The sequence below is a fragment of the Coturnix japonica genome, unplaced genomic scaffold, assembly GCF_054131305.1.
Source record: "Coturnix japonica strain WE unplaced genomic scaffold, WE-NBRP24 Scf094, whole genome shotgun sequence".
Lineage (NCBI taxonomy): Eukaryota > Metazoa > Chordata > Aves > Galliformes > Phasianidae > Coturnix > Coturnix japonica.
In genome coordinates this window covers 50,837-67,113 of record NW_028188997.1, presented here as the reverse complement: position 1 = coordinate 67,113, position 16,277 = coordinate 50,837, and the positions used below count along the sequence as shown (strand labels likewise).

Below are 16,277 nucleotides of genomic sequence, written 5' to 3'. Positions count from 1 at the left end.
TCCCCATTGACCCCATTGACCCCATTACCCCCATTACCCCCATTGGCCCCATTACCCCCATTACCCCCATTACCCCCATAGCCCCCATTACCCCCATACCCCCATATCCCCGTACCCACCTCCCATTGTGAGTGATGTGGATCCTCTTGCTGGGTTTCACCTCCACCCCGTTCCTGTACCATTTTCCCGTCACTTTCTCATCCGACACCTCACATTTAAACACGGCCTGGTCCGACGCCTTCACCGTCAGGTCCGCCATGTCCTGCAGCACCTCCAGCTGCTTCTCTATAGGGACAATGGGGTACGACCCATAAGAGACCACATAGAACCCATAGGAGACTCTATAGAACCCATAGGAGAGACCATAGAACCCATAAGAGGTCCAGGAGACCCCATAGAACCCATAGGAGGCCCCATAGGACCCATAGGAGAGCCTGTAGAACCCATAGGAGAGCACATAGAACCCATAGGAGTTCCAGGAGATCCCATAGAACCCATAGGAGACCCCATAGGACCCATAGGAGGTCCAGGAGAGCCCATAGAACCCATAGGAGGCCCCATAGAAACCATAGGAGTCCCCATAGAAGCCATAGGAGGTCCAGGAGACCCCATAGAACCCATAGGAGGTCCAGAAGATCCCATAGAACCCATAGGAGGCCCCATAGGACCCATAGGACCCATTGGAGACCCCATAGAACCCATAGGAGTTCCAGGAGACCCCATAGAATACATAGGAGGTCCAAGAGAGCCCATAGAACCCATAGGAGGACCAGGAGATTCCATAGAACCCATAGGAGGTCCAGGAGACCCCATAGAACCCATAGGAGGTCCAGGAGATCCCATAGAATACATAGGAAGTCCAAGAGAGCCCATAGAACCCATAGGAGGTCCAGGAGAGCCCAAAGAACCCATAGGAAGTCCAGGAGACCCCATAGGACCCATAGAAGGTCCAGGAGACCCCATAGAACCCATTGGAGACCCCATAGAACCCATAGGAGGTCCAAGAGACCCCATAGGACCCATAGGAGGTCCAGGAGAGCCCACAGAACCCATAGGAGGCCCCATAGGACCCATAGGAGAGCCCATAGAAGCCATAGAAGGACCAGGAGACCCCATAGAACCTATAGAAGAGACCATAGAACCCATAGGAGGTCCAGGAGACCCCATAGAACCCATAGAAGAGACCATAGAACCCATAGGAGGTCCAGGAGACCCCATAGAACCCATAGGAGGCCCCATAGGACCCATAGGAGAACGAGGAGACCCCATAGAACCCATAGGATACCCCATAGAAGCCATAGGAGACCCCATAGAAACCATAGGAGACCCCATAGAAGCCATAGAAGGACCAAGAGAGCCCATAGAATCCATAGGAAGTCCAGGAGACCCCATAGAACCCATAGAAGGTCCAGGAGATCCCATAGAACCCATTGGAGACCCCATAGAACCCATAGAAGGATGAGGAGACCCCATAGAACCCATAGGAGGTCCAGGAGACCCCATAGAACCCATAGGAGAAGCAGGAGGCCCCATAGGACCTATAGGAGGCCCCATAGAACCCACAGGACCCATAGAAGGTCCAGGAGAGCCCATAGAACCCATAGGAGGCCCCATAGGACCCATAGGAGGTCCAGGAGACCCCATAGAACCCATAGGAGACCCCATAGAACCCATAGGAGACCCCATAGGACCCATAGGACCCATAGGAGGCCCCATAGGACCCATAGCATTTAAACACGGCCTGGTCCGACGCCTTCACCGTCAGGTCCGCCATGTCCTGCAGCACCTCCAGCTGCTTCTCTAGAGGGACACATAGGAGACCCCATAGAACCCATAGGAAACCCCATAGAACCCATAGAAGGTCCAGGAGATCCCATAGAACCCATAGGAAAGACCATAGAACTCATAGGAGGTCCAGGAGACCCCATAGAACCCATAGGAGGTCCAAGAGACCCCATAGAACCCATAGGAGGCCCCATAGAACCCATAGGACTCATAGGAGGCCCCATAGGACCCATAGGAGGTCCAGGAGACCCCATAGAACACATAGGTGGCCTCATAGGACCCATAGGACTCATAGGAGGCCCCATAGGACCCATAAAAGGTCCAGGAGACCCCATAGAACCCATAGGAGACCCCATAGAACCCATAGGAGGACCAAGAGACCCCATAGGACCCATAGGAGGTCCAGGAGACCCCATAGAACCCATAGGAGGTCCAAGAGACCCCATAGAAGCCATAGGGGAGTCCTTAGAACACCATAGAACCCATAGAAGGTCCAGGAGACCCCATAGAACCCATTGGAGAAGCAGGAGGCCCCATAGAACCCATAGGAGACCCCATAGAAGACATAGAAGGACCAGGAGACCCCATAGAACCCATAGGAAACCCCATAGAAGCCATAGAAGGACCAGGAGACCCCATAGAACCCATAGAAGAGACCATAGAACCCATAGGAGGTCCAGGAGACCCCATAGAACCCATAGGAGGCCCCATAGGACACATAGGAGGTCCAGGAGATCCCATAGAATACATAGGAAGTCCAAGAGAGCCCATAGAACCCATAGGAGGTCCAGGAGAGCCCATAGAACACATAGGAGGCCCCATAGAACCCATAGGAGAGCCCATAGGACCCATAGGAGGACTAAGAGACCCCATAGAACCCATAGGAGGCCCCATAGAACCCATAGGAGGTCCAGGAGACCCCACAGAAGGACCAGGAGAGTCCATAGAACCCCATAGAACCCATAGGAGGTCCAGGAGACCCCATAGAAACCATAGGAGACCCCATAGAAGCCATAGGAGGACTAGGAGACCCAATAGAATCCATAGGAGAGACCATAGAAGCCATAGGAGGTCCAGGAGACCCCATAGAACCCATAGAAGGTCCAGGAGATCCCATAGAACCCATAAGAGACCCCATAGAACCCATAGGAGACCCCATAGAAGCCATAGAAGGACCAGGAGACCCCATAGAACCCATAGAAGAGACCATAGAACCCATAGGAGGTCCAGGAGACCCCATAGAACCCATAGAAGATCCAGGAGACCCCATAGAACCCATAGGAGACCCCATAGAAGCCATAGAAGGACCAGGAGACCCCATAGAACCCATAGGAGACCCCATAGAACCCATAGGAGACCCCATAGAAGCCATAGAAGGACCAGGAGACCCCATAGAACCCATAGGAGACCCCATAGAACCCATAGGAGGTCCAGGAGACCCCATAGAACCCATAGGAGATCAAGGAGACCCCATAGAGCCCATAGGAGGACCATGAGAGCCCATAGAACGCATAGGACCCATAGGAGGTCCAGGAGAACCCATAGAATCCCATAGGACCCATAGAAGGTCCAGGAGACCCCATAGAACCCATAGGAGACCCCATAGGACCCATAGGAGAACCAGGAGACCCCATAGAACCCATAGGAGGTCCAGGAAACCCCATAGAATACATAGGAGGTCCAGGAGAGCCCATAGAACCCATAGGAGAACCAGGAGAGCCCATAGAACCCATAGAAGACCCCATAGGACCCATAGGAGGTCCAGGAGATCCCACAGAGTACATAGGAGGTCCAAGAGAGCCCATAGAACCCATAGAAGGACCAGGAGACCCCATAGAGCCCATAGGAGACCCCATAGGACCCATAGGAGAACCAGGAGACCCCATAGAATCCATAGGAGGCCCCATAGGACCCATAGGAGGTCCAAGAGACCCCATAGAGCCCATAGGAGAGACCATAGAAGACATAGGAGGACCAGGAGACCCCATAGAACCCATAGAAGGTCCAGGAAACCCCATAGAACCCATAGGAGGTCCAGGAGATCCCATATAACACATAGGAGAACCCATAGAACCCATAGAAGGACCAGGAGACCCCATAGAACCCATAGGAGAAGCAGGAGGCCCCATAGGACCTATAGGAGGACCCATAGAACCCATAGGACCCATAGAAGGTCCAGGAGAGCCCATAGAACCCATAGGAGGCCCCATAGGACCCATAGGAGGTCCAGGAGACCCCATAGAACCCCATAGGAGACCCCATAGAAGCCATAGGAGGTCCAGGAGACCCCATAGAACCCATAGGAGACCCCATAGAACCCATAGGAGGACCAAGAGACCCCATAACCCCAGAAAGACCCCATAGGGACCCCATAGACTTCATAACCCCGCACTGAGCCAACAAAGACCCCATAGGGACCCTATAACCCCACATAGACCCAACAAAGACCCCATAAGGACTGCATAGAGACCCCATAGGGAACCTATAACCCTGTAATGACCCCATAAGGACCCCATAAGGACCCTATAACTCAACTAAGACCCCATAGAGACCCCATAGCTCAACAAAGACCCAATGAAGACCCATAGGGACCCCATAACCCAACAAGAACCACATAGCCCAACAAAGACCTCATAGGGACCCTGTAACCCCATAGGGACCCCATAGAGACCCCATAGAGACCCCATAGGGACCCCATAACCCCATAGAGACCCCATATCCCCCCATAACCCCATAGGCACCCCATAGAGACCCCATAGACACCCCATACCCCCACATAGACCCCATAGAGACCCCATAGAGACCCCATAGAGACCCCATAGAGACCCCATATCCCCCCATAACCCCATAGAGACCCCATAGAGACCCCATAGGGACCCCATAACCCCTCATAGACCCAACACAGACACCATAGAGACTTCATAACCCCATAAGGACCCAACAAAGACCCCAAAGGGACCCCATAGGGACCCCATAGGGACCCTATTACTCCATAGAGATCCCATAGAGACCCCATAGAGACCCTATAACCCCATAGAGACCCCATAGAGACCCCATATCCCCCCATAACCCCATAGAGACCCCATAGGGACCCCATAGGGACCCCATATCCCCCCATAACCCCATAGAGACCCCATAGACACCCCATATCCCCCCATAACCCCATAGAGACCCCATAGAGACCCCATATCCCCCCATAACCCCATACAGACCCCATAGAGACCCCATAGAGACCCCATAGAGACCCCATAGAGACCCCATAACCCCATAGAGACCCCATAGAGACCCCATATCCCCTCATAACCCCATAGAGACCCCATAAAAACCCTATAAGACCCACCTTCCACACTTAGTTCCGCATCGCTCTGCCCCCCATTGGTCATGATGCGGTACTGGCCGCTGTCCTCCCCATAGGGACCCCATAGACACCCCATATCCCCCCATAACCCCATAGACACCCCATAGAGACCCCATAGAGACCCCTATCCCCCCATAACCCCATAGAGACCCCATAGAGACCCCATATCCCCCCATAACCCCATAGAGACCCCATAACCCCATAGAGACCCCATAGAGACCTTCCACACTTAGTTCCGCATCACTCTGCCCCCCATTGGTCATAATGCGGTAGTGGCCGCTGTCCTCCAGCTCCCCATAGGAACCATATAACCCCACATAGACCCCATATAAACCCCATAACCCTATAAAGACCCTATAGACCCTATAAAAACCCTATAAGAAACCCACCCTCGACACTTAATTCCGCGTCGCTCTGCCCCCCGTTGGTCATGATGCGGTACTGGCCGCTGTCCTCCAGCTCCCCATAGGGACCCATAGGGACCCCATAGTCTCAAATAGACCCCACATAGACCCCATAAAGACCCCATAGAGACCCCATATCCCCCCATAACCCCATAGAGACCCCATAGAGACCTTCCACACTTAGTTCGGCATCACTCTGCCCCCCATTGGTCATGATGCGGTAATGGCCGCTGTCCTCCCCATAGGGACCCCATAGGGACCCATAGGGACCCCATATCCCCCCATAACCCCATAGAGACCCCATAGAGACCCCATATCCCCCCATAACCCCATAGACACCCCATAGAGACCTTCCACACTTAGTTCGGCATCACTCTGCCCCCCATTGGTCATGATGCGGTAATGGCCGCTGTCCTCCCCATAGGGACCCCATAGACACCCCATAACCACATAGAGACCCCATAGAGACCCCGTAGAGACCCCATAGGGACCCCATAACCCCATAGAGACCCCATAGGGACCCCATATCCCCCCATAACCCCATAGAGACCCCATAGAGACCCTATAACCCCATAGAGACCCCATAGAGACCCCATATCCCCCCATAACCCCATAGAGACCCCATAGAGACCCCATATCCCCCCATAACCCCATAGAGACCCCATATCCCCCCATAACCCCATACAGACCCCATAGAGACCCCATAACCCCATAGAGACCCATAGGGACCCCATAGACACCCTATAACCCAATAGGGACCCCATATCCCCCATATCTCCCCATAACCCCATAAAAACCCCATAACCCACCCTCGACACTTAGTTCGGCGTCGCTCTGCCCCCCATTGGTCATAATGCGGTACTGGCTGCTGTCGTCCCCATAGGGACCCCATAGAGACCCCATAGGGAGTCCATATCCCCCCATAACCCCATAGAGACCCCATAGAGACCCCATAGAGACCCCATAGGGATCCTATAGAGACCCCATAGAGACCCCTTAACCCCATAGAGACCCCATATCCCCCCATAACCCCATAGGGACCCCATAGGGACCCCATAGGGAGTCCATATCCCCCCATAACCCCATAGAGACCCCATAGACACCCCATATCCCCCCATAACCCCATAGAGACCCCATATCCCCCCATAACCCCATAGAGACCCCATAGAGACCCCATAGAGACCCCATATCCCCCCATAACCCCATAGGGACCCCATAGAGACCCCATAGAGACCCCATATCCCCCCATAACCCCATAGAGACCCCATAGAGACCCCATATCCCCCCATATCTTCCCATAACCCCATAGAGACCCCATAAAAACCCTATAAGACCCACCCTCGACACTTAGTTCGGCGTCGCTCTGCCCCCCATTGGTCATGATGCGGTAATGGCCGCTGTCGTCCATGGTGGCCTCGTTAATGATGAGGAAATGTTTCCTGCCGTCCTTCTTAAAGCGATACTTGAACGTGTCGTCACGGGTCAGCTCCACCCCGTCCTTCATCCTATGGGGGATATAGGGATATATGGGGTTATATAGGGGTATATAGGGTCGTAATAGGGTTATATGGGGGTATATGGGGTTATATGGGGTCAGCTCCACCCCGTCCTTCATCCTATGGGGGATATAGGGTTATATAGGGTTATATGGGGGTATATGGGGTTATATGGGGTTATATGGGGGTATATGGGGTTATACGGGGTTATATGGGGTTATATGGGGTTATATGGGGTTATATGGGGTTATATGGGGTTATATGGGGTTATATGGGGTCAGCTCCACCCCGTCCTTCATCCTATGGGGTTATATGGGGTTATATATCGGGTTATATGGGGTTATATGGGTTATATGGGGTTATATGGGGTTATATGGGGGGATATGGGGGGATATGGGGGGATATGGGGTTATATGGGGTTATATGGGGTTGTGGGGTGTCTATGGGGTGTCTATGGGGTCTTTAGGGTCAGCTCCACCCCGTCCTTCATCCTATGGGGTTATATGAGGGTATATAGGGGTATATAGGGTCATAATAGGGTTATATGGGGTTATATGGGGTTATATAGGGTTATATATAGGGTCTTTATAGGGTTATGGGGTTATATGGGGGGATATGGGGTTATATGGGGTTATATAGGGGTCAGCTCCACCCCGTCCTTCATCCTATAGGGGATATAGGGTTATATAGGGTTATATGGGGTTATATGGGGTTATATGGGGTTATATGGGGGTATATGGGGTTATATGGGGTTATATGGGGGTATATGGGGTTATATGGGGTCAGCTCCACCCCGTCCTTCATCCTATGGGGTATATAGGGTTATTATAGGGTTATATGGGGTTATATGGGGTTATATAGGGTGGTAATAGGGTTATATGGGGTTGTAATAGGGTTATATGGGGTTATATGGGGTTATATGGGGTCAGCTCCACCCCGTCCTTCATCCTATAGGGTTATATGGGGTTATATAGGGTTATATAGGGTTATATGGGGTTCAATGGGGTTATATGGGGTTATATGGGGTTATATGGGGGTATATGGGATATATGGGGTTATATGGGGTTATATGGGGTTATATGGGGTTATATGGGGTTATATGGGGTTATATGGGGTTATATGGGATATATGGGGTTATATGGGGTTATATGGGGTTATATGGGGTTATATGGGGTTATATGGGGGGATATGGGGGGATATGGGGGGATATGGGGGGATATGGGGTTATATGGGGTTATATGGGGTATATGGGGTTATATGGGGTTATATGGGGTTATATGGGGGGATATGGGGGGATATGGGGTTATATGGGGTTATATGGGGTCAGCTCCACCCCGTCCTTCATCCTATAGGGTTATATAGGGTTATATAGGGTTATATGAGGGTATATGGGGTTATATGGGGGTATATGGGGTTATATGGGGGGTATATAGGGTCATAATAGGGTTATATGGGGTTATATGGGGGTATATGGGGTTATATAGGGGTATATAGGGTCATAATAGGGTTATATGGGGTTATATAGGGACATAATAGGGTTATATGGGGTTATATGGGGTCGTAATAGGGTTATATGGGGTTATATGGGTTATATGGGGTTATATGGGTTATATGGGGTCAGCTCCACCCCGTCCTTCATCCTATGGGGGTCTATGGGATTTAATAGGATTGTATGGGGTTATATGGGGTTTTATAGGGTCGTAATAGGGTTATATGGGGTCAGCTCCACCCCGTCCTTCATCCTATAGGGGTTATATAGGGTTATTATAGGGTTATATGGGGTTATGGGGTCAGCTCCACCCCGTCCTTCATCCTATGGGGTTGTATGGGGTCGTAATAGGGTTATATGGGGTTATATAGGGTCCTTATGGGGTTATATGGGGTTATATGGGGTTATATGGGGTTATATGGGGTTATATGGGGGTATATGGGGGGATATGGGGTTATATGGGGTATATGGGGTTATATGGGGTTATATAGGGTTATATAGGGTTATATGGGGTTATATGGGGTTATATGGGGTTATATGGGGTTATATGGGGTTATATGGGGTTATATGGGGTTATATGGGGGGATATGGGGTTATATGGGGTTATATGGGGATATATGGGGTTATATGGGGTTATATGGGGTTATATGGGGTTATATGGGGTTATATGGAGTTATATGGGGTTATATGGGGTTATATGGGGTTATATGGGGTTATATGGAGTTATATGGGGGTATATGGGGTTATATGGGGTTATATGGGTTATATAGGGTCATAATAGGGTTATATGGGGTTATATGGGGTTATATGGGGGTATATGGGGTTATATGGGGTTATATGGGGTTATATGGGGTTATATAGGGTTATATGGGGTTATATGGGGTTATATGGGGTTATATGGGGTTATATGGGGTTATATGGGGTTATATGGGATATATGGGGGTATATGGGGGTATATGGGGTTATATGGGGTTATAATAGGGTTATATGGGGTTATATAGGGTCATAATAGGGTTATATGGGGTTATATAGGGTCGTAATGGGGTCTTATAGGGTCATAATAGGGTTATATGGGGTTATATGGGGTTATATGGGGTTATATGGGGTTATATGGGGTCAGCTCCACCCCGTCCTTCATCCTATAGGGGGATATAGGGTTATTATAGGGTTATATGGGGTTATATGGGGTTATATGGGGTCATAATAGGGTTATATGGGGTTATATGGGTTATATGGTGTCAGCTCCACCCCGTCCTTCATCCTATGGGGTTATATAGGGTTATATAGGGTTATATAGGGGTATATAGGGGTATATAGGGTCGTAATAGGGTTATATAGGGTTATATGGGGTTATATGGGGTTATATGGGGTTATATGGGGTTATATGGGTTATATGGGGTTATATGGGGTTGTATGGGGTTATATGGGGTTATATGGGGTTATATGGGGTTATAGGGTCATAATAGGGTAATATGGGGTTATATGGGGTTATATGGGGGGATATGGGGGGATATGGGGTTATATAGGGTTATATGGGGTATATGGGGTTATATGGGGTTATATGGGGTTATATGGGGGTATATGGGGTTATATGGGGTTATATGGGGTTATATGGGGGGATATGGGGGGATATGGGGTCATAATAGGGTTATATGGGGTTATATGGGGTTATACGGGGTTATATGGGGTTATATGGGGTTATACGGGGTTATATGGGGTTATATGGGGGTATATGGGGTTATATGGGGTTATATGGGGTTATATGGGGGTATATGGGGGTATATGGGGTTATATGGGGTTATATGGGGTTATATGGGGGTATATGGGATATATGGGGTTATATGGGGTTATATGGGGTTATATGGGGTTATATGGGGTTATATGGGGTTATATGGGGTTATATGGGTTATATGGGGTCTATATGGGTTATGGGGTCTATATGGGGTCTCTATGGGGTCTCTATGGGTTATGGGGTCTATATGGGGTTTATATGGGTTATGGGGTCTATATGGGGTCTATATGGGGTCTATATGGGGTCTATATGGGTTATGGGGTCTATATGGGGTCTATATGGGGTCTATATGGGGTATCTATGGGTTATGGGGTCTATACGGGGTCTGTATGGGTTATGGGGTCTTTATGGGGTCTATACGGGGTCTGTATGGGTTATGGGATCTCTATGGGGTCTCTATGGGGTCTGTATGGGTTATGGGGTCTCTATGGGGTCTGTATGAGTTATGGGGTCTTTATGGGGTCTCTATGGGGTCTGTATGGGTTATGGGGTCTCTATGGGGTATCTATGGGTTATGGGGTCTCTATGGGGTCTCTATGGGTTATGGGGTCTATATGGGGTTTATATGGGTTATGGGGTCTCTATGGGGTCTATATGGGTTATGGGGTCTATATGGGGTCTATATGGGTTATGGGGTCTCTATGGGGTCTGTATGGGTTATGGGGTCTCTATGGGGTCTCTATGGGTTTTGGGGTCTATATGGGGTTTATATGGGTTATGGGGTCTGTATGGGTTATGGGGTCTCTATGGGGTCTCTATGGGTTATGGGGTCTATATGGGGTCTGTATGGGTTATGGGGTCTCTATGGGGTTTATATGGGTTATGGGGTCTCTATGGGGTCTGTATGGGTTATGGGGTCTATATGGGGTCTATATGGGGTCTATATGGGTTATGGGGTCTATATGGGGTCTATATGGGGTATCTATGGGTTATGGGGTCTATACGGGGTCTATATGGGTTATGGGGTCTATATGGGGTCTATATAGGTTATGGGTTCTATATGGGGTCTATATGGGGTATCTATGGGTTACGGGGTCTATACGGGGTCTGTATGGGTTATGGGGTCGCTATGGGGTCTTTATGGGTTATGGGGTCTATATGGGGTCTATATGGGGTCTATATGGGGTATCTATGGGTTATGGGGTTATGGGGTCTATATGGGGTCTGTATGAGTTATGGGGTCTTTATGGGGTCTCTATGGGGTGGATACGGGTTATGGGGTCTCTATGGGGTCTATAGGGCAGCCGTACCACATGACCTGAGCCCCCTCCTCGGACACTTCAGCCTCCAACACCACGCGGTCACCGACCACCACCTGCTGGTCCTCCAGCCCGCGGACCACCGTCACGGGGGGCTCTATGGGGGGATATGGGGGCTTATAGGGTCTTATGGGGTCTTATGGGGTCTTATGGGGTCTTATAGGGTCTTATAGGGTCTTATGGGGTCTTATGGGGTCTTATAGGGTCTTATGGGGTCTTATGGGGTCTTATGGGGTCTTATGGGGTCTTATAGGGTCTTATGGGGTAATATGGGGGGATATGGGGTGGGTATGGGGGGATATTGGGGTTCTATGGGGTTCTATGGGGGGATATAGGGTCTTATGGGGTCTTATAGGGTCTTATGGGGGGATATGGGGTCTTATAGGGTCTTATAGGGTCTTATGAGGTCTTATAGGGTCTTATAGGGTCTTATGGGGTCTTATAGGGTCTTATGGGGTCTTATGGGGTCTTATAGGGTCTTATAGGGTCTTATGGGGTCTTATAGGGTCTTATGGGGTCTTATGGGGTCTTATAGGGTCTTATAGGGTCTTATGGGGTCTTATAGGGTCTTATAGGGTCTTATGGGGTCTTATAGGGTCTTATGGGGGGATATGGGGTCTTATAGGGTCTTATGGGGTGGGTATGGGGTCTTATGAGGTAATATGGGGGAGTAAAAGGGGGCATGGGGGGTCAGAGGGGGGATATGGGGTGAAAAGGGGGGATATGGGGTCTTATGGGGTCTTATAGGGTCTTATGGGGTTATGGGGTCTTATGGGGTCTTATAGGGTCTTATGGGGGGATATGGGGTGGATATGGGGTCTCTATGGGGTTCTATGGGGGGATATGGGGTGGGTATGGGGTCATATGTGGTCACCGACCACCACCTGCTGGTCCTCCAGCCCGCGGACCACCGTCACGGGGGGCTCTATGGGGGGATATGGGGCTTATAGGGTCTTATGGGGTCTTATAGGGTCTTATGGGGTCTTATGAGGTCTTATAGGGTCTTATAGGGTCTTATGGGGGGATATGGGGTGGATATGGGGGGATATGGGGTAATATGGGGGGATATGGGGTGGATATGGGGGGATATGGGGTAATATGGGGGGATATGGGGTGGGTATGGGGTCATATGGGGTAATAGGGGGGGATATGGGGTGGGTATGGGGGTATATGGGGTGATATGGCTCCCTATGGTTTCCAATGGCTCTCTATGGATCTCTATGGGGTTCATAGAGTTTCTATGGGGTTTATAGGGTTTCTATGGGGTTTATAGGGTTTCTATGGGGTTTATAGGGTCTCTATGGGGTTTATAGGGTTTCTATGGGGTTTATAGGGTCTCTATGGGGCCGTACCCTTAACGAAGACCTCATCGTTGACCCTACACTCATAGGGACAATATGGCTCCCTATAGCTCCCTATAGCTCCCAATGGTTCCCTATGGGATCTTTATAGGGTTTCTATGGGGTTTATGGGGTCTCTATGGGGTTTATAGGGTCTCTATGGGGTTTATAGGGTTTCTATGGAGTTTATAGGCTCTCTATGGAGTTTATAGGCTCTCTATGGGGTTTATGGGGTCTCTATGGGGTTTATAGGGTTTCTATGGGGTTTATAGGGTTTCTATGGGGTTCATAGGGTCTCTATGGGGTTTATAGGGTCTCTATGGAGTTTATAGGGTCTCTATGGGGTTTATGGGGTCTCTATGGGGTTTATAAGGTCTCTATGTGGTTTATAGGCTCTCTATGGGGTTTATAGGGTCTCTATGGGGTTTATAGGGTCTCTATGGGGTTTATAGGCTCTCTATGGGGTTTATAAGGTCTCTATGGGGTTTATAGGGTTTCTATGGGGTTTATAGGGTCTTTATGGGGTTTATAGGCTCTCTATGGGGTTTATAGGGTCTCTATGGGGTTTATAGGGTTTCTATGGGGTTTTTATGGGGTCGTACCCTTGACCAAGACCTCATCGTTGACCCTACACTCCTAAGGGCACTATGGGCTCCCTATATCTCCCTATAGCTCCCAATGGTTCCCAATGGCTCTTTATGGGGTCTCAATGGGTCTCTATGGGGTCTCTATGGGGTTTATAGGGTCTCTATGGGGTTTATAGGGTCTCTATGGGGTTTCTATGGGGCCGTACCCTTAACAAACACCTCGGTGAAGCACTTCTCATCGTTGACCCTACACTCATAGGGACAATATGGGCTCCCTATAGCTCCCAATGGTTCCCAATGGCTCTCTATGGTTGTCTATGGGATGTCTATGGGGTTTATAGGGTTTATAGGATTTTTATAGGGTTTCTATGGGGTTTTTATGGGGCCGTACCCTTGACCAAGACCTCATCGTTGACCCTACACTCATAGGGCCACTATGGCTCCCTATGGGCTCTCAATGGATCTCTATGGCTCCCAATGGCTCTCTATGGGATCTTTATAGGGTCTCTATGGGGTCTCTATGGGGTTTATAGGGTCTCTATGGGGTTTATAGGGTTTCTATGGGGTTTATAGGGTTTCTATGGGGTTTTTATGGGGTGGTACCCTTGACCAAGACCTCATCGTTGACCCTACACTCATAGGGCCACTATGGCTCCCTATGGGCTCTCAATGGATCTCTATGGCTCCCAATGGCTCTCTATGGGATCTTTATAGGGTCTCTATGGGGTCTCTATGGGGTTTATGGGGTCTCTATGGGGTTTATAGGGTCTCTATGGGGTTTATAGGGTTTCTATGGGGTTTCTATGGGGTCGTACCCTTGACCAAGACCTCATCATTGACCCTACACTCATAGGGCCACTATGGCCCCCTATGGGCTCCCTATGGCTCTCTATGTCTCTCCATTGTTCTCTATGGGATCTCTATGGGGTTTCTATGGGGTTTATAGGGTTTCTATGGGGTTTCTATGGGGTTTCTATGGGGCCGTACCCTTAACGAACACCTCGGTGAAGCACTTCTCATCGTTGACCCTACACTCATAGGGCCACTATGGCTCCCTATGGGTTCTCCATTGTTCTCTATGGGATCTCTATGGGATCTCTATGGGGTTTATAGGGTCTCTATGGGGTTTATAGGGTCTCTATGGGGTTTATAGGGTCTCTATGGGGTTTATAGGGTTTCTATGGGGTTTATAGGGTCTCTATGGGGTTTATAGGGTTTCTATGGGGTTTATAGGGTTTCTATGGGGTTTCTATGGGGCCGTACCCTTAACCAAGACCTCATCGTTGACCCTACACTCATAGGGCCACTATATCTCCCTATAGCTCCCAATGGTTCCCAATGGCTCTTTATGGGGTCTCAATGGGTCTCTATGGGGTTTATAGGGTTTCTATGGGGTTTATAGGGTCTCTATGGGGTTTATAGGGTCTCTATGGGGTTTATGGGTCCCTATGGGGTTTATAGGGTCTCTATGGGGTTTATAGGGTCTCTATGGGGTTTATAGGGTTTCTATGGGGTTTCTATGGGGCCGTACCCTTGACCAAGACCTCATCGTTGACCCTACACTCATAGGGGCACTATGGCCCCCTATGGGCTCTCAATGGATCTCTATGGCTCCCAATGGCTCTCTATGGGATCTTCATAGGGTCTCTATGGGGTTTCTATGGGGTTTATAGGGTCTCTATGGGGTTTATAGGGTCTCTATGGGGTTTATGGGGTTTCTATGGGGTCTATGGGGTTTATAGGGTTTCTATGGGGTTTCTATGGGGCCGTACCCTTAACGAACACCTCAGTGAAGCACTTCTCATCGTTGACCCTACACTCATAGGGCCACTATGGCTCCCTATGGGCTCCCAATGGCTCTCTATGGGGTTTATAGGTTCTCTATGGGGTTTATAGGGTCTCTATGGGGTTTATGGGGTTTATAGGGTTTCTATGGGGTTTCTATGGGGCCGTACCCTTAACGAAGACCTCATTGTTGACCCTACACTCATAGGGACAATATGGCTCCCTATGGCTCCCTATGGGTTCTCCATTGTTCTCTATGGGATCTCTATGGGGTCTCTATGGCTCTCTATGGGGTTTATGGGGTTTATAGGGTTTCTATGGGGTTTATAGGGTCTCTATGGGGTTTATGGGGTCTCTATGGGGTTTATAGGGTCTCTATGGGGTTTATAGGGTCTCTATGGGGTTTATAGGGTTTCTATGGGGTTTATAGGGTCTCTATGGGGCCGTACCCTTAACGAAGACCTCATCGTTGACCCTACACTCATAGGGACAATATGGCTCCCTATAGCTCCCAATGGTTCCCAATGGTTCCCAATGGCTCTTTATGGGGTCTCTATGGCTCTCTATGGGGTCTCTATGGGGTTTATAGGGTCTCTATGGGGTTTATAGGGTCTCTATGGGGTTTATGGGGTTTATAGGGTTTCTATGGGGTTTCTATGGGGCCGTACCCTTAACGAAGACCTCATTGTTGACCCTACACTCATAGGGACAATATGGCTCCCTATGGCTCCCTATGGGTTCTCCATTGTTCTCTATGGGATCTCTATGGGGTCTCTATGGCTCTCTATGGGGTTTATGGGGTTTATAGGGTTTCTATGGGGTTTATAGGGTCTCTATGGGGTTTATGGGGTCTCTATGGGGTTTATAGGGTCTCTATGGGGTTTATAGGGTTTCTATGGGGTTTCTATGGCTCTCTATGGGGTCTCTATGGGGTTTCTATGGGGTTTATAGGGTTTCTATGGGGTTTATAGGGTCTCTATGG

General features: G+C 49.6%; 1 protein-coding gene across 1 annotated transcript in view; it reads right to left on the bottom strand.

Annotated features, from left to right (window-relative positions):
• Nucleotides 1-16,277, bottom strand: part of LOC107307900 (myosin-binding protein C, fast-type) — a 162,738-nt gene that overhangs the window by 104,026 nt on the left and 42,435 nt on the right. Inside the window, exons 12-14 of the mRNA XM_085534668.1 lie at nucleotides 11,575-11,680; nucleotides 6,886-7,052; nucleotides 120-285 (exon numbers count right to left, since the gene is read on the bottom strand). Coding sequence (XP_085390794.1) covers nucleotides 120-285; nucleotides 6,886-7,052; nucleotides 11,575-11,680 — 439 coding nt within the window. The remainder of the gene's footprint in view (nucleotides 1-119; nucleotides 286-6,885; nucleotides 7,053-11,574; nucleotides 11,681-16,277) is intronic.